Genomic DNA, 27,546 nt, shown 5'->3' with positions numbered 1-27,546 from the left:
ATTATTTTCATGGCAAGTGCTCGACTGTGCTCCAATCTATAGTCCCCCCTCACCAAACTTTCACAAGAAACACTCGTCTAGCAGAAAACCATATCAATAATTCTCCCCACTCTTTATCTGTGCCTAAACCTAAACATAGATTCCATGAACAAAGCTTCTTTCTTAGAACTGCATGCCTATGGAATTGTCTTCCATTTTCCTGCTTTCCAGCTAAGTACAATATGGTTGTCTTCAAGTCTAACATAAACAAGTTTTTGATGAGCCATTCCACTTATGTTAACAAATTTACCGAATCTCCATTACTAACGATTACTATATTGTCCAATTGTCTACTATACACTCTTTAATCCTTATCCTCGAGTGACCTCTTGGCCTTGATAAGTGGTGATGCCTATGTAAAAAAAAAAAAAAAATTGTGATCCCGTTTGCTTACGGACTTAATTTTTGCGAGTTCACGTCCAGCATGCAGTATTTTTTTTTTTTTTTTTGCTTACAAAATTTTGCTCTTGGTTTTGCTTCTAGCTGATGGCACCCTAGTCCCATTTTTTTAATTTTTTTATTTAATCGTATTTTACGATCAAGGCAATGAACAATAGTCTGAATGATCCAAATATTAAAAATGCTATTTACTTCAAACCCCTCCACCCCACGAGGGCAGAATTAGGCATGTGTTCAGTTTTTAATGAGGGGAAAATTCAACTCCTCAAAAGTAGCATTCTAGTTTGTTAAAAAAATTAAAATTGTCTTTACCTTTACTGATCGAGGATAGACCATACGAAGTTCAGCACCAGAAAAGATACTACACTTTTCTCCCAACCAAAAGGCTAAAGAGATGTTGTCTATTGAGAGTATTTGCTTATATTCTCTATTTATTTGCCTTGTCACAAGGTATGGTTTTGATGGGGTGGGGATGAGATTATCCAGCTTGCCAAAAAGGGGGTCCTTTGTAGGAAATAAAAAATAAAGAGTCCCAATCTTAAGATTTCTCATCCTTTAACCAAGGACAGAAAAAATGAAATACAGTATCAAAACAGATACTTGACTTTGCTCCTTCTCAAATAATCAGTTTTGTGGAACAGTCATTAAAGAAATGTTGAGGTTGTAATTATTGTTTTGCTTTGTTAGGCTGTTCAATGTTCGCTGTAGAGTTCTCATGTTTTGAAAGTCTTTTTTGATCAACTTATTTACTTTTATCTCCCGTCCTCTCTCATTCTCTGTGCACATCTCTAGTAATGATTCAAGTTAGAACTATCTTTTGTAATTAACTTTCTACCTTTTGTATTTTCCAGCGTTCTGTGGATCAACTTTCTATATCCGAACAACTTAGACAGATTGAAGAACTTGAAAATGAAAGGGACCAGCTGAAATTTGAGGTAATAAGCGTTTATCTCACCTGCTGTTTTTTTTTTTTTTTCATTAACTGAGGAAAAATGTTCCTTTTTCATTGGTATGTCTTATTATATATAATATAATAGAAATACCCGTTGTTGACTGGGTTTAAAAACAATCTACAGAAAATGGACTCTGATTTATGAAAGTATGAAAGGCTTCAAACTTTGGGGTATCAAAATCAAAACTATATATATATTGGGTTTCGTTTCTTTTTGCATTTTCGTGATTGTTTTTTTATTTATTTTTCTCTTAATCGACTTTTTTTATTTTATTACATTCTTAACTCTGTTCACTTTTTTTTTTTTTTCCTCTGGTTATATTACACTTTGTGATTTTTTAATCGACTAATGTATTATTATTATTATTTTTTTTAACATTCGATTATGGTTCATTTATTTCTCATTTTTTTTTTTTTTTTTTACATTTTGCTAATTGAATAAAGATATATATATATATATATATATATATATATATATTAGGCAACATTTTTTCTCTTAGGCATATTTTATTAAATAAAATAGACGTTTTTTGTTTGTTAATTCTATTTTCGATCCTTTCCAACTTCCAAATAGCAGTCTTAACTTCTGATTGGAACTGGCTGATTTAATCACCATATTTATCAGAAGTTCGAGTACTTTTCAATCCGTCAGGATTCATTAATCTAACTGGTTTGGAACAATTTTTATATACGTTTTGTTTTTTCTTCTTTCCCTCATTGGTTAATTATTTTATTTTATTCATTTATTTATATTTTTCCATTGGTTAATTATTTTATTTATTCATATTTTTCCATTGGTTAATTTATTTATTCATTTTTATCCTATTTTTCCATTGGTTAACATTAATAACACCCTGAAATGTCTGTAAAGCTATTAAAATAAATAACCTTACTATTTGTAAAGTTTATTTTATTAATCTTCTTTTAGTTTTTATTAGTAATGCTTCTAGTACTTAAAGTTGGCCTCGAGTATGGTCTTAAAAGACATTCAATGGTTAGGCCATATTTTAAGGCTGTGGGAAATGTGAAGTTAACCCTTAGTTACCAATGCTCCCAGGTTTATTTCGGCCAGAAGTAGTAATACTTGTTGCCTGATCAAAAATGCACCAAACATTGATTTTGTTGGTTTTTTTTTTCTTTTTCTTTTTCCATTTGCAAAACTCAATCATGCTCTGCAAAGTCAAAAACAACAATTTTCTTCTACAAAATAATCAAACCAAATATCATGAATAAATATTTAAAGATATAAAGAACTTGAAGCATAAAAACTTTTTTCCAAAATTATTGGATTCGGCATTAAATCAGCTGAAAAGGGTTGATATGCCGTGAAACAAAACAACCAGCCAACCATTTCTTTTTGTTATACAATCGACAAAGATAGCTGTCTAGCAATGAGGAATAAAATGTTTTCACAAAAGACTTTGATTCCATTTTCTTATTTCTATATATTAGTCTTGGGTTGATAAATCAGAATCAGGAATCTGAAAAATCGGAACTTTTGGGAGTATCGGAATCGGTATTAGAATAAAAAATATTTGTGCCTATTTTCTCATGCCAAAAACGATTCTTTTGTCTTTTTTATTTGATCTTTTTTAAACAAAATCTTGCACCGTTGTTACTAATGATGAAAATGATAAATATTTATTGATTTTAAACTACCAGGAAAACTAACATCTATAGATCACCCCCCCCCTCCCAAGTGTATTTTAACGTTTGAGAAAATATGTGCACATTTAACATGTTTTTTTTTTGTTTTGTTTTTTTTTTACTGTAATAGTGAAAAATAACAATTTTATGGTTAAATATTTAGAGATTTATAAAGAATCAGAATCGAAAATTTAGTATGGAATCGGTAATTGTATTGCAATCATCCTATCACTAATATATATATATATATATATATATATATATATATATATATATATATATATGCATGCACACATAGTTACCTACAATCTCACAGAATATGTAATAGAACCATATAGATGAAATTCTTTTAATAGTCCTGTTGATTATGGCTACCAATTCTCTGTAGAGCATTAAGACTCTGTAAACAGGGTGGGGGCACATGTCTGATGATCGAATCCTAGTACTGCAACGCCCCATTTTTGTTCTTACTTAATCTAGATGAGTGGTTGGGAAGATCTGATCACATTTATAATTAAACTGTTATACGTCTTCGGAGTGCGCATATGTTCCTATTTACAATGCCTCCCCATGGGACAGAGTTAGACACCAGGGTCGTCTATTAACGTGGAGAAAAGGAACAAAATAATAAAAATTGTCTTAGTCGTGAAGGATTTCTCCTCCACTGATAGAGAACAAGAAATTGAAGAACAGATACTAGACTTTGATCTTGACACAAAGGCCAATCTGTTTGCACATATGTTTCGTGAAAACTTACGTAAACCTCAGAAAGTCAGCTAAATTGGTTTCAACATTCAAAACTCTAAGACCTGTCCGCAAGTTAGCTTAATTTTATTGCCTTTCTAAGAACTAAAAATCACTAACAATTGGGATGCTGATTTTCGACACAGTTTTGACCATTGAAAAGTAAAACTGAAAAAGAATAAAAGCGTAATTTCACAAGCATGTAACTATAAAGAAAAAAATTAAGATGTTGGTAGTGACAAGAAATCTAAATATTTGCCAAAGAGAGCCATAAGCTTAATAACATTGCAGAATAGAAGATATTTGCTCCACTTACCCTTGATCCTTACTATATAATGGTGTAGTATTTAGCAAGATGTCGAGTACCAAATTTATCTTTTTTTTTTTTTGATCGGTCGCCTGACCTATTAGTGAATATTAGGAACTTTATGCCAACTATCTATTCTGACGATTTATTTCTACTCTATCTTGTCATAGTGATCAAATTCTTTTCACAAATTTTATCTAATTGTTTTTCCAATTTTCTTATCAGTTTGTTCAAGCTAGAGATGTCCAGACATTCAGTTTCTATTTCATATTCCAACCGAGAGATCTTTTTAAGGTTGTAACCATCCTTTTAAGTGCATTTGTTTGAATCTCTCTTGCACTTCGTTTACCGGGTATATTTGCCAGCTAGTTTTTAAATTTCTTTTTCATGAATACAGTTGCTCTTATAATAACTGGAACGATATAAAGATCTTCCTAAGATTGCAGTTTCTTTTCATGTCGTACATAAGACTTTGGTATTATATATTATTTTTTTAATCACCTGAAGAAGGCCAGAGGATGAGTTGGCCGAAATGTGGTAAAACAACAACTATAAAAATGAGGATAACAGGTCACAAATAAATAAAATGAGACCCTGGTATTTTTCTATTGTCTCTGTTTAACCCAGTATCATTGGGGGACACTTACTTCTACTAAGGTTGCTTCTCTTGTTTCATATCCATATGTTTAATAGCTTTGTTTCCTAGATACATAGCTGTAAGAACTGCATAGTCATAGTGGATGGTGTATGATTTATTTCCAAATCTATCTATAGTGCCATGTTACATACAAGTGAATGCTCGATCATTCAGGGGATGCAGAGGGATGAGGAATCTGATTTGCTGGATTTTTTGGTATGTACTTGGATGACAGTTTAAACTGAATGCACCTACAATGGTACGGACATGTTGAATGAAGCTCTGGATCGGTAAACAAATGTATGCACATCCCAATTGTGGATAAGCAAAGAAAAAGCATTGGCAGAACATACACTAAAATTGAAACGATACAAAAAATATTACCATGACCCCTGTCCAAGGATGACATGCAAACTCATAAACTGTTTCATATTTGTTTTTTTCTGGGTAGTCCTAGGAGATCCACCTTCCCAAGCTTTGCTTCCCATCTTTTAGGTGGAGTAAGTTTATTGCTTACTGCCTGGGGCGCCCTGTTTGGAAAATGCCAGTGAGGCTGCCCAGGCAATTTTTAAAAAGCCAGAGTGCTTCTTTAGGAGCACCGGCTTGCCTTTTCTCACTTTCTGCCCTTGTATCACATCTTCCTGTCATCAAAAAAAAAAAAAGGAAGTAAATAACAGTAAGGAAAAGGTAGGCTAAGAAAGACCGGGTCAAAGCAATGGCACATCGAGATTAATGTAAATAAGAGTTTCGTGGGGGAAAATTAGTTTGTGCTGCCATAACCAACTTGCAATGCACATATGATGATGATGAATAAGAATTGTTGTACTATAAAGTCATTGTGTCCTATTGTGATACTATCAACACCATCACCACAAGTGAAAATAAGGAAAACTATGACAAAGGTATAAGTGAGTTTAGTAGAAAGACAATGGGGAGGAACACAAAAGGCATTAAAAAATTGGATTGTTAATCAAGGTGTGACAGTGATTGGGACAAAAGATTGGATAAAGAAGTTAATATTAGTTTTGCGACAGTTTACAACTGTTAGGGAGAGTTTACGGACAGTTGTAAATTTGCAACAGTTGACGACTGTTTCCAGTTGGAGACAGTTGATGGCATGTTCTGCCTTGGGCTAGATCAGAGAGTTTTAGGAAGCAAAGATGAGCTGACGTTAACTGATGGCAAAGAGCCTCGACAGATGACCAAGATGTGGATGTTTAGAGGGTCGATGGTGTCACACACATTCTCAATGTGCAATGGATATCTGCAGAATGTGTGGGATTTTGTGTTTTTTGCTTTTTCCAGCATTATTTCGTTTTTGTGCTTGGGAGTCAGTATTTGTTCCTTCAGCAGTTACCAATGTGAGACAAGGCCAGAACGAGAATGGAAGCTGAAAAAGAAGATGACCACAGAAACAGCGTTGGGGTCTGCAATTTTTATCAAGCGAAGAGGTGGGGGTCACATGGTTTTGATGATCACTAATTTTTTTTTCTTTTGTTATCTTGTTTTTTTTTGTTTTTTTGTTTTTTTCAGGTGACTGATTTGACTAGTAAAGTTCAAAATGTTGAAGATCAGTCAGTTAATAAGTTACAAGCAGCCAAATTGATGACTAAAGTGCGAGACTTGGAATCCAAGTTGGAATTGGAAACCTCAACACGGCATCGCCTGGAGGTCAGTTTTAACATTTATCGCATCGAATAATGTTTTGTTGAATCTAATATCAAAACGAAGAATATTATCAACGATAATGCATGTTTTATCGATTATTGTACTAAAGCGGAGTTGATCAATATTTGTTTTTCTTCGGCTAATTTATGATCCAAGTTATGATTGAGAACTAAATTTAATTTCCAGTTGCCGCAATGCAAACAGTTACATAGTGACAAGGCAAAAAGTCTCACATAACATTAAATCATGGAAAAACTCATAAAATATTTGGAATATCATTCATTATGAATTTTAATTGTAAAAGAAAACGGGTATTTCTAAAAAGAAAACAAATGAATTTTTATGGTACCTTTTTTTTTTTTTTTATTGTTTAGCTGTTCAGTGAAAGTATAAAATAGTTTTTAAACTTCTTACCATGTTTATAATAATATAATTAGAAAGCCATTCTTAACATGAAGTGAGATAGGGGGACTTTTTTAATTTATTAAATAATTTAGTATATAACTATACTGTAAAAAGATTTAATTAAATATGCTTGATTTTCTTTTGTTATCAAGATGAAAGCGTTCTGTTTTGTCACTGTGCAGCAGCAACCAGAAATGAAATTTAGTACCACATCATAACTTCAATCTAAAATATTTCTTTGTCAAACAAGGCATAAGGTGATAAACAGAAACTTAGAGATGGGTCATTTATTAAGTTAATTACAAATTAAGGTTAATTAAAACAATTAAAATGGATTTTTTTCCTAAATATCAATCCAAACCTACTGTTCTTATTTTGCACCATTTCTATCACTCTCGCTTCTGTCATCCTCTCTTTCTCTGCAACCCCTCTCTCTTTCCCTATGCAACCCCCCGTCTTTCTCTTTCTATGCAACCTCCCTCTCTCTAGCTTTCTATGCATCTCCCCTCTCTCTCTCTTTCTGCACCCTCCCCTCTCTCTGCAACCCTCTCTCTCTCTCTGCAACCCTCTCTCTCTCTCTCTCTCTGCAACCCCCCCCCCTCTCTCTCTCTCTCTGCAACCCCCCTCTCTCTCTCTCTGCAACCCCCCTCTCTCTCTCTGCAACCCCCCTCTCTCTCTCTCTGCAACCCCCCTCTCTCTCTCTCTGCAACCCCCCTCTCTCTCTCTCTGCAACCCTCTCTCTCTCTCTGCAACCCTCTCTCTCTCTCTGCAATCCCCCCCCTCTCTCTCTCTCTCTGCAATCCCCCCTCTCTCTCTCTGCAATCCCCCCTCTCTCTCTCTGCAATCCCCCCTCTCTCACTATGCAACCCCCTCTCTCTCTATGCAACCCCTTCTTTCTCCCTCTATGTAACCCACTCTCTCTGTTTCACACCCTCTGTCTTACTCTTATCTCTCTGACCCCCTCTTCCTTTTTGTCTTTCACTTTCTTTTCCCTTCCTCTCTCCCTCTGTACTGGTGCTACCAGATCAGGCTGTCTACTGACTTCCTGAGATGAAACGCACTTACATAGATGTCTTTGTTTTTTATTCCCTTTTGCAAAACTTAGTCATGTTCTGCGAAAACAAAAACAAAAACAACATTCTCCTCCCCCTCCCCTCCCTCGTTTTCTTTTTCCTTCACCTCCTCACCTTTTTTTTTTTTTTTTTTTTTTTTTTTTTTTTTTGCCTAGTTGGTAGGGCGATAGAACATACCAACTGCCCCCCTGCAGAGGGTAAAAATCCTTCAATGGGACCACCAGTTGACCGTTGGTGGCAACCCGTAATGCATTAAGAACGGGATCCTGGTGGTTGAGTGGAACATGCCTAGGAAATAATAACATGATACTACAACACACCACTTTGGCCCTTACTAGGCTAGACGGGAGGTTGGATAGGCCCGATCCAATCAATCGGTTGGTCATGACAAGCACTAATTCAGACAATCCAAACAAAAACACACTAACACTCAACATAAACAATAAACTGAGTTAATAAGCGATGGCTGAAGGGTCAATCAAGCTGGGAAAAAGGTAACCATCAGGAATAATAAAAATACAGGGAAATCCCATACTTGGGTGGGCATAACCATATATTGTGAATGCTTGGAAACCTCCCCATGTTTGAGTATACCAGCTATGTAGCCCTGGAGAACCGAGGCGAATGGGATTTACCCCCTCATAGTTCTTCCCCATAAGGGGCTCCGAGGAGGGTGGGGAGCATGGCTGATGAATTTTTCAAAAATTATTATGAATACCAAAAAATCCAAGAGACCACACACAGAAATTGACTCTGACAGCGACAATGAAGATACAAACTTTCCAAGATTCATTGTGCTAGAAGCAACGTCTAATATACCGTTAACTAAAATGTCACCCTTCACTATCCAAAAGGTAATATCAAGCAAAATAACACCCAAAAATGTCAAAAAATTAAGGAATGGTACCATATTGGTAGAAGTACAAAATAAAAAACAGGCCAAAACTCTACTTCAACTACAAAAATTGCATGAAACAAACATCAAAGCTTATCCACACCAAACACTAAACTACTCCAAAGGAGTCATAAAAAACCAGGAAATCTCCGTCTGCACAACAGAAGAAATCAAAACAGAACTAAAAAACCAAGGGGTCACAGATGTAAAAAGAATCACATTTAAAAAAAAAGGAGAGGTAATATGTACAAACACTTATATACTAACATTCAATTATCCTCAAATACCAGAGACCATCAATATAGGTTATGAAAGAATGAAAATAGAACAATACATTCCAAAACCTTTACAATGCTACAACTGCCAAAAGTTTGGACATAATAAAGACCAATGTCTAAGATTCTTCACATGTGGAAACTGCAGTGAAAAAAACCCAGACCACGATGAAGAAGACTGTCCAAATAAAACCAAATGCACAAACTGTCAAGAAGAGCACCACTCTCACTCAAAACAGTGCAAAATATATAAGCAAGAGAAGGAAATAATAACAATCAAATATCAAAAAAACATAACCTTCCAAGAAGCCCGCAAAGAAGTCACAAATCGCACCAAAAACTCATATGCCACAATAACCCAACAAGCAAACAAAATGTACAACTACAATGAACTAAACCTTGCTCCAGAAATTGCAAACCTAGCAAAAGAACTAAAGAACATACTTGAAGAATTAAAATCCTTTTTATCAGAACTGAAAATAAATTTTAACAGCCAAATAAAAGTCAGAAACGAACAACCCAGTATAAAAGAAAACGAAAAAAAGGAAATCAGAAAAACTTCCATCAATATTGAGGAATCAATCTCTAAAGAAATGAAACCTCCTCAATTATCAAAACGTGAAAGATCCAAGTCACTAACAAGGACAAAAACAGATGTTAAAAATAAACACACAACAACAGGAAAAATGGAAATAGAACAGAACAACAAAAAAACTACCCCCCAAAAACAAAATGACAAACAAAAAACAGAATTAGTATTAATTGAAAATGAAAATAAATTTGAACTAGTTGAAACTGATAGCCAAGAAAGACAGTCAAGACAAAGTAAATCTAAAAGTCCCAGACCAAAACCCAAAAAAAGCCTCTCACCAGAAACAAGAAACAGACCATCCACTTCCAAAGCGATGGAAATTGATGTAGGATAAAAACCACTACAGAAAATCAAATACATAAAATCTAAACTATGGCCAACAAAATAATCCAATGGAATTGCAGAGGTATAAAAGCCAATCGGAATGAATTACTTCTACTGATATCCGATCTATGTCCCACAATAATATGCCTACAAGAAACCTTTTTAAAACCATCTGAAAATATCAATCTTCAAAGTTTTACTGAATACAACTATACAACAAATAACCCAAATAGAGCTTCAGGAGGAACATCCATTCTCATTAACAAAAACACGGCACAAAGCCAAATAAATCTACAAACTAACTTACAGGCAATTGCTGTCACAGCCACCCTACATAGAACGGTCACAATTTGCTCCATTTATCTGCCTCCAAACGACCCCATAGATGAAACCGAAATAGAAAAACTCATCAACCAACTCCCTCGCCCCTTCTTATTATTAGGCGATTTTAATAGTCATAATGTTAGTTGGGGATGCTCAAACACAGACAGAAAAGGAATCATTATAGAAAATATTATCAACAACAACAATCTATGCATATATAACAACAAAAAACCAACGTTTATTCACTCCGCTACAAATTCGTCCTCAGCAATTGACCTCTCTATAAGTGATTCTAGTATCTTTATAGATTACAATTGGACAGTGCATATAGATACCTGTGGAAGTGACCACTTCCCAATAACTTTAGAACATTTTGGTCCTGAAATAATCTCAAAAATTCCTCGTTGGAACCTTAAAAAAGCTAACTGGAATGAATTCAAATTACTATGCAAACACAAACTCCTACCTGAAAAATGTGAGAAAGACCCAATCACTCACTTTACAGATACCATTATCTCAATAGCAGAAGAATGTATTCCTAAAACAAAATCATCAACCAAGAATAATCGTCCCTGGTTTAATAATGACTGTAAAAAGGCTATCAGGCTACGATGTGCTGCATTAAGAAAATTCAACAATCAACCAACTACTCAGAATTTAAACAACTTTAAAATATGCAGGGCTAAAGCATGCCGAACAATAAACGAAGCCAAAAGGGAATCATGGAAGAATTTTGTGTCTAAAATCAATAACACCACCAAAGACAAAACTGTATGGAATATGATTCAGAAAATATCAGGAAAAAACACCAGTTCCCCTCTCAACCACCTCTGTGTAAACAATAGTAAAATAACTAAAAAAGAGGACATGGCAAACCTGCTTGCAGATACTATTGCAAATAATTCATCTTCTAAAAATTACGATAAAAAATTCCAGATCTTTAAACAGGAATCAGAAAAAACCAAACTGAACTTTAAAAGTAATAATGAGGAAGAATACAACAAACCTTTTACCATCCATGAACTAAAGGATTCATTAAAAAAAGCCAACAACACGGCTGAGGGACCTGATAAAATAACGTATGAATTTCTAAAACAACTACCAGATGAACCATTAAAGTATTTACTTTCTATTTATAATGACATCTGGCTCAATGGCAATCTTCCAGCCATATGGAAACAAGCCACAGTCATTCCTATACCAAAACCAGGAAAGGATGCATCTGACCCCTCCAATTATCGCCCCATAGCTCTAACAAGCTGTGTGTGTAAAATCATGGAGAGAATGGTCAACACCAGGTTAATTTGGTTTCTGGAAACAAATAAAATAATAACTAATTTTCAGTGTGGCTTCCGAAAACATCGTAGCACAACAGACCATTTAATTCGTTTAGAAACTTTCATCAGAAATTCATTTATACAAAAAAAGCATATGACTGCTATTTTCTTTGATCTTGAAAAGGCGTACGATACCACATGGAGGTATGGCATCATGAAAGATCTCAAAGAAGCTGGAGTGAAAGGAAGACTACCCATCTTCATCAACAACTTCATAAATAATAGACTATTCAATGTCCGTGTAGGAACATGCCTATCGGACATCAAAGAACAGGAAACAGGAGTTCCACAGGGAAGTATTTTGTCGGTAACATTATTCAGCCTAAAAATTAACAGTATTGTTGGATGCATAAACCAAGGCGTGGATTGCTCTCTATATGTTGATGATTTTTTAATTGCATATAGCTCAAGACATATCCATATAATTGAGCGTCAACTTCAACAATGCATTGACAAAATAAAAAAATGGACAAATAAGAATGGCTTCAAATTTTCCATTAACAAAACAAAATGTATGCACTTTTGTCAACTAAGAAAACTGCACCCAGATCCTCTTTTAAAACTAAATGATATTCCGATTCCTGTTGTAAATGAACATAAATTCTTAGGATTAATACTAGACAAAAAACTTACATTCATCCCTCATATAAAACATCTTAAAAATAAATGTAATAAAACCCTACAGCTAATGCGAGTCATTGCCCACACAGATTGGGGAGCGGACAGACAAACCCTATTAAAGTTATATAGGTCACTAGTGCGATCGAAACTAGACTATGGTAGCTTCATTTACGGTGCCACCAGAAAGTCGTATATAAAGATATTGGACACCGTTCAACATCAGGGCCTCAGACTTGCGCTGGGAGCCTTCCGAACTTCCCCCATCGATAGCCTCTATGCAGAAGCCAATGAACCCCCATTATCAATTCGACGCGACAAACTAGCCTTACAATACCTGACCAAAATTCTCTCTTGCCCAGAAAATCCTGCTTACAACTGCATTGCAAACTCACTAGATTACTCGTTCTATGATAGAGAAAAATCACAGCCAACAAATGCAACCTCTAACTGTACCTTCAATCCAAATTACCAAAATCTATATTACCAAAAAATAAAAGCTATAAAACCTTTTGGGCTCCGTATAAAACCACTAGTAGAAGATGCAGGTATCACAATCACCAATATCCATAATGTCAACCAACTAAGCCTTCCACCCTGGCTACTAAAATACCCTGAAATCATCCTTGAATTAAATAACCTCCCAAAAAATCAAACCCATCCACTAACCTATCAAGAAAAACTCCTTATCATTCAGGAAAAATACCCAAACCATCAGCACATATACACAGATGGGTCCAAAGACAGCAACAAAACCGGATGCGGAGTCGTATTCACTAACATTACCTTACAGAAGCGACTACCAGACCATGCCTCAATTTTTAGTGCCGAAGCCACAGCCTTAGATATGGCACTAGATCTCATCACTGACCTTACCCACAACAAATTTATAATTTTTTCAGACTCCCTATCGGTACTCGAATCCTTAAAGAATAAAAATTTAAATAACCCACTACTCATCAAACTGCTACAAAAAATACACACTCTCTCACAAAACAAAAGTATCAAATTCTGCTGGATCCCCAGTCATTCTGGAATTCAGGGCAATGAAAAAGCTGACATAGCTGCCAAAAATGCTTTAAAACTCCTTAATAGCAATATAAAAATTCCACATTCTGACTACAAACAACAAATAAATAATCTGATTATGAAGAAATGGCAAGAAAGATGGAATAACTGTCCAAATAATAAACTTTTCAAGATCAAGCCCACAATAGAAGAACGATTACCAGATGCCAGAAGATCACGTAGAGAGGAAGTGATTTTGTCCCGTATTCGCATAGGACATACGCACATAACCCACTCCTTCCTGCTAAAAAAAGAAGACCCTCCAGAATGTTTTGCATGCCAAGAACCTTTTACAGTAAAACACTTTCTTTTGGATTGTGGCGATCTCGCGCATATCCGGCAAAATTATTACCATGTCAACAATATGAAAGAACTATTTAAAAAAATAAACTCCAACAAAATACTAACATTTCTGAAAAAAGTAAATCTATATAAAAGTATATAACTCTAATTCAATCCAACTTTACACCCCACCCCCAAAAAAGGAAGGAAGCACATCACCTAATGATACAAAAAGTCTGATTTGACTCACTGATTAAATTAAAATATCTATTCCAAAAAAAAAAAAAAAAAAAAAAACTGAATTCGGCATTAAATAACCAATAAAAAAAAAAAAAAAAAAGAAGGTTGATATGCCGTAAAACCAAACCAAACCAAACCAATCTCCCTCTGTATCTATTAACAGTTCAATGTAACAATGAAAAGATTTTAAAAACACTTCATAATAAACAAGACAATAAAATAACAAATAGTAAAACTATGTAATCCAAAGTTGAGAGAAAAAAGAGGTGGAGAAATATAGTCAGCTGAAAGACATTTTAAAAATATTTTAATTTTTTCCTGATTCAGACAATCTAAACCAAGCTTAATAAGTGATCCCAATGGGTCGCGTTTTCTTCCATCTCTCTTCTTTCTATATATATGATTGTACTGCTATAGTTTTTTAAACGATAATCCAGTGAAACTCTAGTATGTATAAAATAGTGTTCAATGACACCTACAACATTTGAGAGGAGAAGCCTGATGATGCTGGATTTCAAAAGAAATCAAAACTGAAACATATGCAGCCAATGTTCGTACAAATAAAGAAAATTACAAAAATTAAGTTAGATATGTTTATATATATATATATATATATATATATATATATATGTTTGTGTGTTGTAAACTTTAAAACTAATTAACTAATCATTATTAATTTTATTAATATAACTTTTAGAGATAACGATGAGTTATATGGAATATATTTAGTTTATTTTAAAACAAAAAAAAAAGTGGGTGTTTCAGAACATGCCACCCCTTTTTAAAAAGAAAAATTGCCTTTGAATTCACAAATTAATGAACAGATTTTTACGAAGTGTGCAATATCGAAGACGTTATAACGTGTGTAATGAGTTGTGTTTAATATGCTGAATTTCTTTTCGTTCTTTCGTTTGTAGTCGACTGTTAGCCGCAACAAAGAACAGATGGAAAAGTTGTTGGAAGAACGTGACAACATAAAGAGCGCCAAACACCAAGCTGAGGAGACTGTCAAGAAAATGCAGCGGCAAATGCGCGACTTGCGTGAAGAGGCAAGTGATTACCAGAAACGAGAATTGGAGACCAATCACAAGAAACAAGAACTGGTGAGTTTGGAAAGATCATAGCACTCTGTTGAGGGCATACCCCCCTATTATTTTTGATGGGGGATGTGTCTCCTAGCGGCTTCTGCTGCAAGGAGACTGGGTAGATAACCGGCCCTGTACCTCCTGTACCTGTCGGATTGATGTACATCACCAGGCCTTGCCACCCGGCTTTCGGGTGGGGCAAGTTTATTGCTTGTCGTCTGAGGCGCTCCTATCGGGAAATTCCAACAGGGGTACCCAGGCAATTTTTGTTGAGGCAAGAGTGTCCCTCTTTTAGGGGAGCTGGTGTATCTTCCACCTTCCGACCTTGTGTCACACTTTGGTGCATTGACAAGAAACAAATATCTACCTCCACCAAAGTTGAAAAATAAATAAATAGAAATAAAAATTCAAGAATACAAAAATGCAATGAGCATTCTCCACTCTATAATAAAGAGCAACATGTGTTTTTGTGTGTGTGTGTGTGTGTGTATATATATATATATATATATATGTGTGTGTGTGTGTTTATTTAATTCTGAGTTTATATATCTCTTATAATATAATATCATCTAAATTGTTTCAAGAAACAAACTCAATGAAAGTTTTTTTCTTGTTTCATATACTGTTTAATTGCATTGATCAAAGAAAGAATCAGTCCATAATTATATATTATTTAAAACATATTAGCTATGCACGTTTTGTCATCATATGACTATCAACACAGCTGAACCAGATGAAAATCGAACATAAGGCCTTGGGTCCCAAGTCTAGTACTCTGCCACTCAGCCAATCCCTATCACTTATAAATATACCATATTTTTAGTAGTTGTCATTTCTTTATTTTATCTGTAGTACTTTTTTTTCTTTTTTTTCTTTTTTTCCTTTTTCTTTTTTTTCTTTTTTCTTCTTTTTTACTGGATTGCATTACTTTAATTTGTAATTCACACCTGTTGATATTTTAATTTGGGATTAATTTTTCCCTTAATACTGTAACCCTTTTCCTTCTCCCATTGCAAAACTCCTTCATGTTCTACAAGGCAGGGAACAAAAACGATAAAAATCCACTATAAACCAAACCAAACCAAACCAAACACTACAAACTAGCGATTGAAGATACAAAGAGCTTGAAGAATAAAAACCTTCTACAAAATAACTGGATACAACATCGAATACTATTTCTAAAAAGAACTGGATTCGGCATTAAATAATCTGAAAAGGATTGATATGCTGTAAAGCAAGCAACCAACCAACCTTACCCATGTTGTGCATCCAAATGAAGAGCCACACACACACACACACATATATATATACAAACACGCACATATATACACACACGCATACATTTAAAATTTAATATTTAACAAAAAAACATGAAACTGTTTTTAATTTTTCTCGCATTCTAGATGCAATCTGTAATATCTCCGACTGATGATGCAAATTCTGTGTGTTGCTGCATCATTGATGTGCACAGTTTTAGCTAGATGACTGGAGAGCAGCTTACAGAGGTCTGGCTAAATGATGCCAATGCACCATTTAGGGTGTTGATGGTGTTAGAAATGTTTTTTATCGAATACAAATTGCTATCAATGATAATTCCGATGTCAAGTTCACCAAAAGACATCTTAATATTAGTCTTGTGGAGGGAGTATGTGGATGCTGAGTGGCAATAAATACAATAATCTACATTTCAATACACATAACTGTTACCATTTATATATAAACACTTACCTATATTTCATCTTTGTACATAATCAAAAAATTTTCATGCTCTGCATCTAGCAACAGCCAACTATCCACCCACATCCAAACATTATTGGCTATGCATGTGCATCCATGTTTCAACTGCAATCTCTTTGGAAATCCATTTCCCTTCAGGATTTTGATATCAAGTTGATAAAGGCCTGAGAAAGTTAAATTTCAAGAGATTGTAGCTGAATCATGTATGCACATATGTAACCAGTAATGTTTTGTGTAAATAAAAACACTTACATGCAGATGGAGAGAGAAGGTAAAAAAAGGGGCAAAACACTCTGCGAGCATGATATATATAGACAGAAGAAGGAAGAGAGTAATTCACACCTGTTGATACCTGTAGGCATGTGAAAAAATTATATTGTGGTATTTATGTAATGCTTTTGACCCCCCCCCCTTCAAAGTGTTAGGAATTAAAAACAAAAAAAGGAAATCAGTTTATCAGCAGAACAATTGAGAGGAAGTTGTTCACCAACAAACACAAAAAAGAGGATTGTTAATCAAGGTGTGGCAGTGAGCATGAACAAAAGGATTAGATATGTATTTAGAGTTATTTTACACAGTTTTAGGTGTGGTGGTGTGCTTTTGCAATCGTTCATGACAGTTTGGAACAGTTTTGCGGACTGTCTTGGGCATGTGACAGTTGACAACAGTTCAGTTGAGAATAGTTGTGAGTTAGATACAGTTGAACGCAAGTTGTGGCTCAAAGCAGATCGAGATCAGTTGATGACACGGTCTCAGCAGAAGATGTAAATGTGGACCATTAGTGTTCAGAGGGCTGATGGTGTCACACATATCCAGAGTGCAACTGATATTTGCAGAATGTGTCAGATTGCGTTTTATTCCATTTTTTTTTTTTTTTTTTTTTTAATACTTGTGAACCTGTGCACCCCTCCTCCTCCACGGCAGACACCAATGTGAGAGACAACGACACAGCAGAAGGAAAGACGAAGGAGAAGAAGATGAAAGAAACAGTGTTTGGGTCGGAGATGTTGCCAAGTGGAGGACCATGCGTATTATCACATTTAATTAAAATGAATAAAAATTGTCGAAAAAATGTTAGAATTAAAACCTTATTTTAGAATTTTGCATTTCATACGACTAAATGATTAACGTTTCTTTTGTTTTCTGTTTTTTTTTTTGTTTTTTTTTGTATGCTTCTAGGAAAGTCGATTAACTGATTTGGAGATCGATTATGAGCAAAGCCAGTCTGATCTGAAATTGGCCTTCAAGCGGATTTCTGGCCTTCAAGCAGCTCTCGAAGAAAGCATAGAGAGCGAAGATGAGGATAGTTTCTTATCATATAGGTAACTTATATTAATTTTGTTTTTTGACAGCAAATATAGTGATTTTAAAAAAAGAAAAAAAATTTTTTATTTCAATAAAGATTAAACTAACTTAATTTTTCTTTTTTTTTCTTAAAAAACGAAAAAAATCACATTGTTGAAAATCTTTCATGTCAAAGTGAAAAAAAAAAAAAAACATTTATATAACGTGTATGTTTGCTTTATATGTTTGTACGGATATGAAAATGCATATACATATTTATATGTATGTTTATGTGTATGTATATATATATATATATATATATATTGTTCAAGGTTAAAAGTATCCAGCATTAAATTTCACAAGGTTGTTGATATAGTGCTCAATAAAAAGCTCAAGATCTTATTCAGATTAGGTAAACAAAATACCATTAATCACAACAATAAATCTACTGTTTCAGTCTAAAGACTTCATCTGGTGACAACAACAGCTTCTGGCATGACCTTTAATGCCTTGACTAAAGTCCAGAGGCTGTTTTTGTTGTCTGATGAAATCGTCTTAGACTGGAACAGTAGATTTATTGCTGTAAGTAACGGTAATTTTGTTTACCTAAATTGAATAAAATAATATAACATCTCTTCATCATAGGGATGATAATCCAAACTATTGGATAGGATCCACTCTCTCCACCAGGCAAGTTATAACTGTTGACCATGTACAATGTCTGGTGCATGACACAAACCTTGGTTGTAGGTTTTTTTTTTTTTTTCAGAATTATTCCTTCTCCTAGACTTGTTGCCTTACCAAGGCTTTAGAGGCTAATCAACCTTACTATTTCACTTATTATTGTAGAAGGGGGAAATTGATTCATACCTTTTCAAAGGGTATTAGTAAAAGTTACTCAAAGCACCAACAGAACCTAACCCCTGCATGCCTAGCACGATTTCTGCACGAGTGGTAACCATTGCACCATTGATGCATATTTATTATGCACTTTTTCATACACACACGTGCATTTAATCTTTTTAATTTCAGAATGCTTCATTCAAAAATGGACTATTTTGTAATATTAAAATTATCGTTCGGATATTGAAAACATGCAGAATTGTCTGCATGTCATAAGATGTTATACCGATAAATTATCTATAACAAAGATCGTGCCCTAAATAAAGGGAAGTAATTCGGATATTTTTTAAATTAAGGAGTAACTTCCCTTGTGACAACTCGTTTCTTGATTAATTTATAAAAACGAATTGTTGTTTGTATGTATGTCCAGAGAGAGGAATGAGATGTGCAGAGAAGAAAGAGATGGGTAGGGAAGAAACAGGGGAGGAGAAAAAGACAGAAGTATTAATAGAAATATATTACACTTTATTTTTTGGCCTGGGCAATGCCAGGTAAGCCTGCTAGCAAATATATCTGAAATATACACAGCACGCATTACAATTGTTCTCAGAAATTTTTCATGGGATACTAAATGTTTTATATTTGAAAAAAAGATCGAGCTTAAATATTTATACTTTGAATTGCAAACTTTTTTCTCATACAGGCAAGTATTCATAGCTAGGATATATATATAAAGTATTTAAAAATACAGCTTTTTACTGTTATCAGATGTTATAAATCTGGATTTTTGTCAGCTTTAGAATCTAACTAGTATCAGTTATACCGAAGTGAGCACCACATGGATGAAGAAAAATATAGCAATTGACAGCATCAATTTTTTTTTTTTTTTTAAGCAGGATTGCTTTGAAAAAAGTAATTCTTACATTGCTATAATCTCTAGCTAATCAATAAGCAAAACGGGCATATATTATTATTCCTCTCCTATTTTTATTATAATTTCAGCGATGAAGGCGACTCCGATGACTTTGATCCCGAAGATCCCTACACGGGCGATTCCAAGCAAATACCCAGCCTTTATGGCAGTACTGAGACACGATCGCGGTCAATATCTGCGGCCAGCCTTGAGCAAGACATGGACGGCTTAGATGAAGGCAGTGGCAGCCATAATTATCAATGTTAGCACTTTCTCTTTTTTTTTTATACATTTATTTGACCTCGTCTATAATAGATGCTGTAAAGCCTCAAGCCATAAAAGGATTGGCAGATTTTCTTTTTTCTTTTTATAAAAAAAGTTTAACTCGTATTAAAATTGAAACTTTCGTCTCTACAATACTAGCTTGGTATAATACTTACCTTACACAAGCCAGGATCAGAGTATAGTATCTGTTCTGATGTTAGGCTAAAGTTAACTTAGTCAATGGAGGGGGAAACCCTTTTATACTAAGGCAATTTTTATTTTTGCTTAGTACCAGATTGCCCCTTTTGGGGAGCTGGTTTTCCCCCATATTAAAAATGACCTTGCGTCACATTTGGCTTTTGTGGGGAAGTACTAGTTTGGTATACACTCGTTCAAGCATATTTTAGTCTTGTGAATGTCACAGGCCAAATGGAAAATGATCATGAATTTGTGTAAATGTAATAGCATGAAAAAGATCAATGAGTATTTTTGTGTTCTGGATTTTGATTGGCTGACATGATAACAAAATCGTATGAGTATAATATCAATCTACCAAAGGAAAATAGTTTGTGACTGCTAAATGAAAACATCTAATATCTATTTGAATCGGTTGATGACTGGGAGCAATAATGTATTATTTTTACTCTAGTTTTCTAGTGATAATCCGTAGTATCATGAGATTTTTTTCCATCTAAATACTGCTGCATCTTGTTGTTAAGCAAATTAGACTTTAGCCCACAAAGATTATGCCTCAAGATTATCTGATCTACATAAAGTCCTGCTGATTGGCTGTGACTATTTGTTATATCTGCAAGATTGCAGATAAATTTAAAAAAAAAAAAAAAAAAAATTGTTTTCTGTTTTAATTTGAATGACCTCAAAGCGAGATTAAATCTGGACAATAATAGGGAAATGTGTGCAGACTTCATTGGTTTGAACGTATGAGAACGTTTAGGTTAGATGTAGAACAGTTGAGATCAGTTTGCAAAAAAAAATAAGTCAGAAGAATCGATTTGAGAAGAAAAGGGATAAAGGCCTGACCAGAAAGTTATTTTTTAAAAGCTGTCCAACACATGCCAGCATGTAAAATGAATATTAAACAGAATATGATGATTTGTACATTGTTGGTGTTATTTTGGTTATCGTCAGCGAATGTACTTAATTTCTGGCGTAGTGTTGCCATGGTGAATCAGTTCCTTCACTTTTATTGTTTTTCAGTATTTCTATTGTGAAGCGATTTATTGAAATAAAATATAAGAAAAAGACATTGAAAAATATATGATAAAAATTAACAAAATTATACAGATAAAAACAAGACAATTAGTTTTTATTTGCACTTTAAATAACAAAATAAAAAAAATGTTTTTACTTTATTTGAAATTTTATAAGAGATATGTTTATAAGATTATAAAAGTAGATTGTTTTTTTTTTTGTTGTTTTTTTTTAATTAAAAAAATAAGTTTTTTTTTTTATTATTGGAATTTATATAATAAATATGTTTATGAAAGTATAAAAATAAAATTGTTTATTTATTGAAAGAGACCCTGCACTTGTTAGGTCTTCAAACCGTTAGATTTTTAAATATTGCATTCCATATCAACAGTGTTTACTATAAACAGTAGACTTTCTATTACTTAAAATTATTGAAATCAAAATAAAAAATAATTTATAGGTGTGAGAGAAAAAAAAACAAAGGAACTGATTTGCCATATCACCACTTCCGGTAGTGCTATGCCAAAAGTTAAGAAGTATGTCAGCTGACTATAACCTTTATTTTTACTGTAGTACTTATGAAATATATTCATTCAAAATGAATACTTTAAAAAATTAGATTAAAAAGAATTGGAATTATTTGTTGTACTGTTCTCATTTTGAGTGTTTATTCATTATTTTTTTTATTTATTTATTTTTTTACAAGTATTATTTGCACAATGTTTTTAATTATGTAACCTGTGGCCTTCTTCAGGTGTTTTTTTGTCAAACTCTTGAATTTTTCTGTTGAACTCTGATATCTGAATTAAATTTCAAATGAAATCCTTTATTTAATCCACTGGGGTATCATACTCTCATTCTGTTAGCCATGATCAGGTAGAATTCATGGCTGATGTAATAAGACATGCTAAAGGATTACGTTAGAAATTCCGTGCAGATTCACAAGTTCAACAAAAAGATTTGCGAGTTTGACGAGATACATCTGAAGAAGGCCAAAGGTTATATCAGTCAAAATCTTGTGGGAATAATACTAAAGATGAGAACAGTACTCCAAATAATACAAATTATCAGGCCTCATTTCAAAAATTCAGAATTGCATGAAAAGAATTTATCTTGAATTATTGGAAGGATGAGTATTTTATTCATTTATTTATTTATTTTATTTTTTGCTAATATTAAGAACATTTTATTTTTCTTCATCGCTGTTCTTATTTATACGCAATAAAAAAATTTTTTTTCTATACTAGAAGTTAAGTTTCATTCCTAGAATTTTTTTTTTTTTTTTATCCAATGTTTAATATTTAACTTACAAGTTAAATATCAATTAGAAACGATTGCAGAGTTCAATATTTAATTCTCAACTTTACTGGGTCATCCTCATTTCAATTAGGTCGTTCAAGTGCTCTTTTTCCATTGTTCACAACCTTTTACAAACAACCAAGCAATAACAAGCACACATCTCATCTGGCACAAGATCAGCAGTTTGGAGCACATGTTGTTGCACATTCACTGTATCAAAATATTAAATATGTTGATTTCTGTTGTACAGCTGTCAGCAGTAATGTCTAATACTAAATGCATGTATACTTTTTATCTACTTATATATTATCGTGTTGACGCATCAGTTCTTGTCAGATCACCAAAGTTAAGCAATATTGAGCTTGGTTAGTACCAGATGGGTGACCATTTGGAGATTCTAGGTGCTGTATGTGCTCTCCGCTTATCTTGGCATTTGTTTCTAATTATCCTGTACATACACTTCACTTGCTACTGGTATTTAACAATGTTGACTCAGGAGAGGTGTAGTTAGAGATTGTGCACCTCCTGCCACAAAAATGTTATGTGCAGGCATCCCTTTGTGGGTATCCATAGTCTGTCAAAGACTGGAGGAGCCTGTTTACTTATCTAACATAATAAAAATTAAACTGAAAAATAAATTTTCAATGGTAAAGCAAACCTAAGTAGATAAAAAAAAAAACTCTACCTGGTTAAGAGGAACAAATAATTGAATAAAATATTGGCTTGATAATGTAATAAAGTTCCTATGTAACTTTACACTTCATTTTATCATATTGTATTATATAAAATATATGTTGTATATAGCATAATCACGTTTGACACACCAGTTCCTGTCAGCTCACCGAAATTAAGCAACGGTGAGCCTGGTCAATACCAGATGGGTGACCATTTGGGACTTCAGGTGTTGTATGTGCTCTCCGCTTATCTTGGCATTGTTTCCAGTCGTCCTAGACTTCTCCTTGCCACTGAACTCAAACAGTATCAATTCAGGAGAGTAGTCGTTGGGGGATTGCGCAACGCTTGTCACACAATTACACGTGAAGCTGCCCCTGCTTGGGGTGTCCTTTGTCTTTTGAGACTTAGTGGAGGCATCGGATTATATAAAAATATATATAAAAATAATTGTTATTTGAATACTATATATTATTGTTTGTTGAGGATCTCAGGCTTTCAGCTATCATCGTTGATCCTATTTGACACTGATCATTCTAAGATCCGAGTTGGACTCGGTTCTAAGCTTGATCTTGGGGTAACAAATCTTTCTGGCAAAACAAAAAAAAACGACCCCCCCCCAAAAAAAAACCCAACATATTTTCTCCTCCTAAATCCAGGATAACTAAATTGGTGTAAACTGACACAATAATGAATAGTATTCAGACATGGCGATGTGAGTGGGGGTCTACGACTGTGGGTAGACATGTGAAGACCAAAATTGCTACAAAATAATAATTACTGAGAATAGTTTTAGTAAGGATTTTCTATGCAATGTCTATTAATTGGTCAATTAGTGCCTTCCATGTATTATTAGGAAACTGTTTAAATTATTGATTTACAATTATTGATTTTCATAAAATCAAACCATCAGTTGAACCATTGTATGTATGTTTAATGGTTCAACTAGTATAGTGTATTGTCAATGATTTAATTCTTTTCCCTTCCCAGCTTTCCATTTTTTCATTCTAATTTTTGAAGTTCAATATGTAGACACAGCCGTCTAAAAATAAAATGGCCGCTGAGTTAGAATACATCCAACAAGCTTTGTAAATGACAATGATTTCATGCGCACTGAAGAAATAACAATATTCTAACTTGAAAATTTTTTAAATAATTCAGTGAATTTCCAAACATTATAACCAGTTCTTGGAGGTGTGAAATGTGTAATTTGCCATGTGCATTGCGGATAGAAATATTCTAAAAGATGAATTTTGTCATTCAGTACAAAAAAAAGTCTCTTTTGAGTGAAGCAAACTTTCCTTATGAACACAATTATCGGTGCTTCTACAATATTGGGATGAGATTTTCTAGTCGGATAAATGGAGTTTTCAGATAAAAACAATGGTTTCAACTGATTTTTTTTTTTTGTCAATTCTAATAAGTTACAATGGTAACTTCTAAATTATGCAGTCGAAATTACCTGAATATTAATGAATTATTAAAAAAAAAAAAAGCAACTTTAATCATGTTAGCAGGTGAAAAATCGCTGCCATCTTGTTTAAACGAAACAAAAAATTACCTCGCTCTTGAACTCTCCCGTGTCTTACGATTATTTTCATCAAAGTCTATTTTTATTTTCCTTAATAAATAATTTTCTACGTCATCGATTTTCGTAATTTTTGCATATAATCATCTTAAAAATATGGGGAATACCTAGATACCATTGTTTTCATGTGAAATTCAGTTTTGCGATTTCCGAAATTTTGTCTCAATAGTGTAGAAGCACCCAATTATCTTTATAATTTATTTGTGGAGGAAGGATTTCTTTTATTTTTAGTTTTTACATAAAATTCACACTTGGTGGCCATTTTCTTTTTAGGCTACTTTTTCTACACATGATGAAATAGGTTTTCATCATCTGATATCATCCTTTTCCAGTGAATCATTTTTTTTTCCTTTTTTTTTTTTTTTTTAATGTCAACATAAATTTCTTTGAAACTGACCATTTTCCAAGATGTCAAAACCATATCAGTAAAAATAAACCACTTTTGTGGTATTTTATTCATTTAATAATGAATGCCGTTACTGCTACAAAAAAAAAAAAAACGTAAATAATGGAAAACTTTTTGTCGCTTCAACAAGTTTGAGATAAATTGCAACAGCAGTTCCTTTTAATAATTTAACAAACTGCGTTTTTAAAAAATGGTGTGATTCGGTAAAAAGCATGTAAAGGTACCTGTCCGGAATTTCTCCTAGATTAAACAAAACAAAAAAAAATTCATATGATGTACATATCTGTGGCGGAAAAAAAAATAGTTTGTATTGGTTTATTCAGGCTACTGTTCTCACTTCACAATATTTTGGTCGATGTATCCTCCAACTTTCTTCAGATGAATCATGTTGAACTCTGGAATGTTTCTATCGAACTCGAGAATCTGCACAGAATTTTGTACAGAACTCTTTATTTACTTCAGGTGGATAGCATGTTCTCATTCTGTCAGCCATGACTGGGTAGAAATCTTAAGTAATATGCAATTGTATTTTTCGGCCACGCTGAGGATTGAACCTTTTTCATTTTTTACAAAGGAGTCCCCACTTATCAAGGCCTAGAGGTGACTCGAGGATAGGGGTTAATAAGTTACAGTAGTCAATGGGACAATGACGTAGTAATCGTTAGTAGTGGAAATTTGGTAAATTGGATTACTTAAGGGGAACAGCTCATCAAGAACTTGTTTACGTTGGACTTGAAGACGAGCAATATTATTCCATCTTTAGGAGAATTTCAGTTTATAATTGAAGTTTTCCAAGTACTCTAACCATTGCGTTTTGCAGAAAATTCTAGTATGAATTTTAGGAGCGTGAAACCTATTTTATTTCTAGATTTAAATATCACTATTTATAACTACATATTATTACTGTCTATATATATTTTATTACTTATTACTGTATATATTATCTATTATTTATAATTACGGGTTCCCATATATTCTATTCCAAGAATCACATTAGTTTTATTTTTTATGGAAATATTTTCAAGCAAATTTGAATTGTTCCAATGTCACTCCTATCTCCTGTAAAGAATTGTGATCTAAAATCTGGCAAGTTTGAGTTATTTAGAGTTCTCGCCCTTGTTTCTTCAGCCTGTTTTCAAAATGGTGTTGCGAGACAGTCTCTCTCGGTTAGCCATAAAATTTGACTTTTAATTTACATTATTTTTGGAATGCAATATTTTCGCTCCCTCATGGTTACATAGATCAAACCAGTGAGAAAATGAAAATATCATATTCTAAAAATCTCGTAAATTGATCAAGCAGTGTTAGTTTTAAATGGAAAAATATTTAATTTACGTAATTTTTGGAATATGATATTTTCGTTTTGTCATGGGTATGTACATTCAGATTTTTCTTTATTTTTGCTTATTTTTAATGAAGGGGAAATTCTGGGCAAGAACAAAATCTTCTTTTTTTTTTTTTTTTTTTTTTAATGTGAAATTGGCTTTATTCGATTCCTATTACATTTTGATAAAATTTATCTTTTTTTTTTTCTGTTTCTACAGCTGCCAGCAGTGATGCCTGATGCGATTTCTATTGCAATATTATCATGAAAAATATCAGCTACTTCCATTTAGTTTATGGATTTTTTTTTTTTTTATATATAAATATATATATATATTTTTTTTTGTAAGGAGGGAGGGGCTGGTGACTGTCACTGTTATTTTCCTGGTGAGTCCATTCTTAAAACAAAATGTTCAGGCTTTTGACAAGTGACCCCCTCCCCCCAACACTGGACTATGTCAATACAGATTGTTTTTTTAAACAATCCTCAAAACGTCAGAAACACAAGGACTTGTAACAAAACCCCCGCCTGTATGCATACACAAACAGCCAAGCAATTTGCGCGCTTGTACTTCTGAGGCCACGTACATACACAGACCAACTTGGGACACGTTTGTCTATCCATTGTATATATATATTTACAAGTTTATATATGATATATCCATGCATTGTTTATGGCAGATGTATGCTCAGCAGCAGGAAGAGGTGGACGTATCAAAGATGACATTAGGGAATGGGGGGGGTGCAGCACTGTAGTAATCGACTAATACTGGAGTTCTGAAAAGAAAAAAAAATTTGAAAAGCTGCAGATTAAGCTGTGGCATAAATTTGCAGAAGGGACGTGCTTTTTTTTTTTTTTTTTTTTTTTTTTTCGAAATGGCTAAAGTGTCGACCATGTTTGAAAACAAAGAAAGTGGGAAGAAAAATGGGTGCTTCTGTAGATTGTTGATCTTTTATTAAACTAAGTTATTTTGGGTGAAAACTTTATTGCATACGTGTCATATCGAAATTAGTATAAATTTCAATTTCATTTTTCGTCATTTTTCGAATTTATAATAATTTCTACATGGCACGTAAGTACGTAATGTTTTCAC

The 27,546-nt window shown here is 33.6% G+C and overlaps 1 protein-coding gene and 1 pseudogene across 6 annotated transcripts in view; both read left to right on the top strand.

Moving 5' to 3' along the window:
* Positions 1-27,314, top strand: part of LOC145297667 (unconventional myosin-XVIIIa-like) — a 794,600-nt gene extending 767,286 nt beyond the window's left edge. For all 6 annotated transcript variants that reach the window (XM_080143864.1, XM_080143857.1, XM_080143848.1 and 3 more), the window contains 6 exons: positions 1,290-1,373; positions 6,259-6,396; positions 14,744-14,929; positions 17,828-17,970; positions 19,778-19,950; positions 26,674-27,314. In XM_080143864.1, the coding sequence (XP_079999990.1) occupies positions 1,290-1,373; positions 6,259-6,396; positions 14,744-14,929; positions 17,828-17,970; positions 19,778-19,950; positions 26,674-26,693 (744 nt within the window). In that variant the 3' untranslated portion in view covers positions 26,694-27,314. The remainder of the gene's footprint in view (positions 1-1,289; positions 1,374-6,258; positions 6,397-14,743; positions 14,930-17,827; positions 17,971-19,777; positions 19,951-26,673) is intronic.
* LOC145243553 (U6 spliceosomal RNA) lies at positions 5,062-5,162 on the top strand (annotated as a pseudogene).
* Positions 27,315-27,546: the final 232 nt, after the last annotated feature.

Source organism: Euprymna scolopes, chromosome 2, assembly GCF_053919585.1.
Source record: "Euprymna scolopes isolate OS-2025 chromosome 2, ASM5391958v1, whole genome shotgun sequence".
NCBI lineage: Eukaryota > Metazoa > Mollusca > Cephalopoda > Sepiida > Sepiolidae > Euprymna > Euprymna scolopes.
Note: the sequence above shows the minus strand (reverse complement) of the source record. Positions and strands in the feature narration are given on the sequence as shown.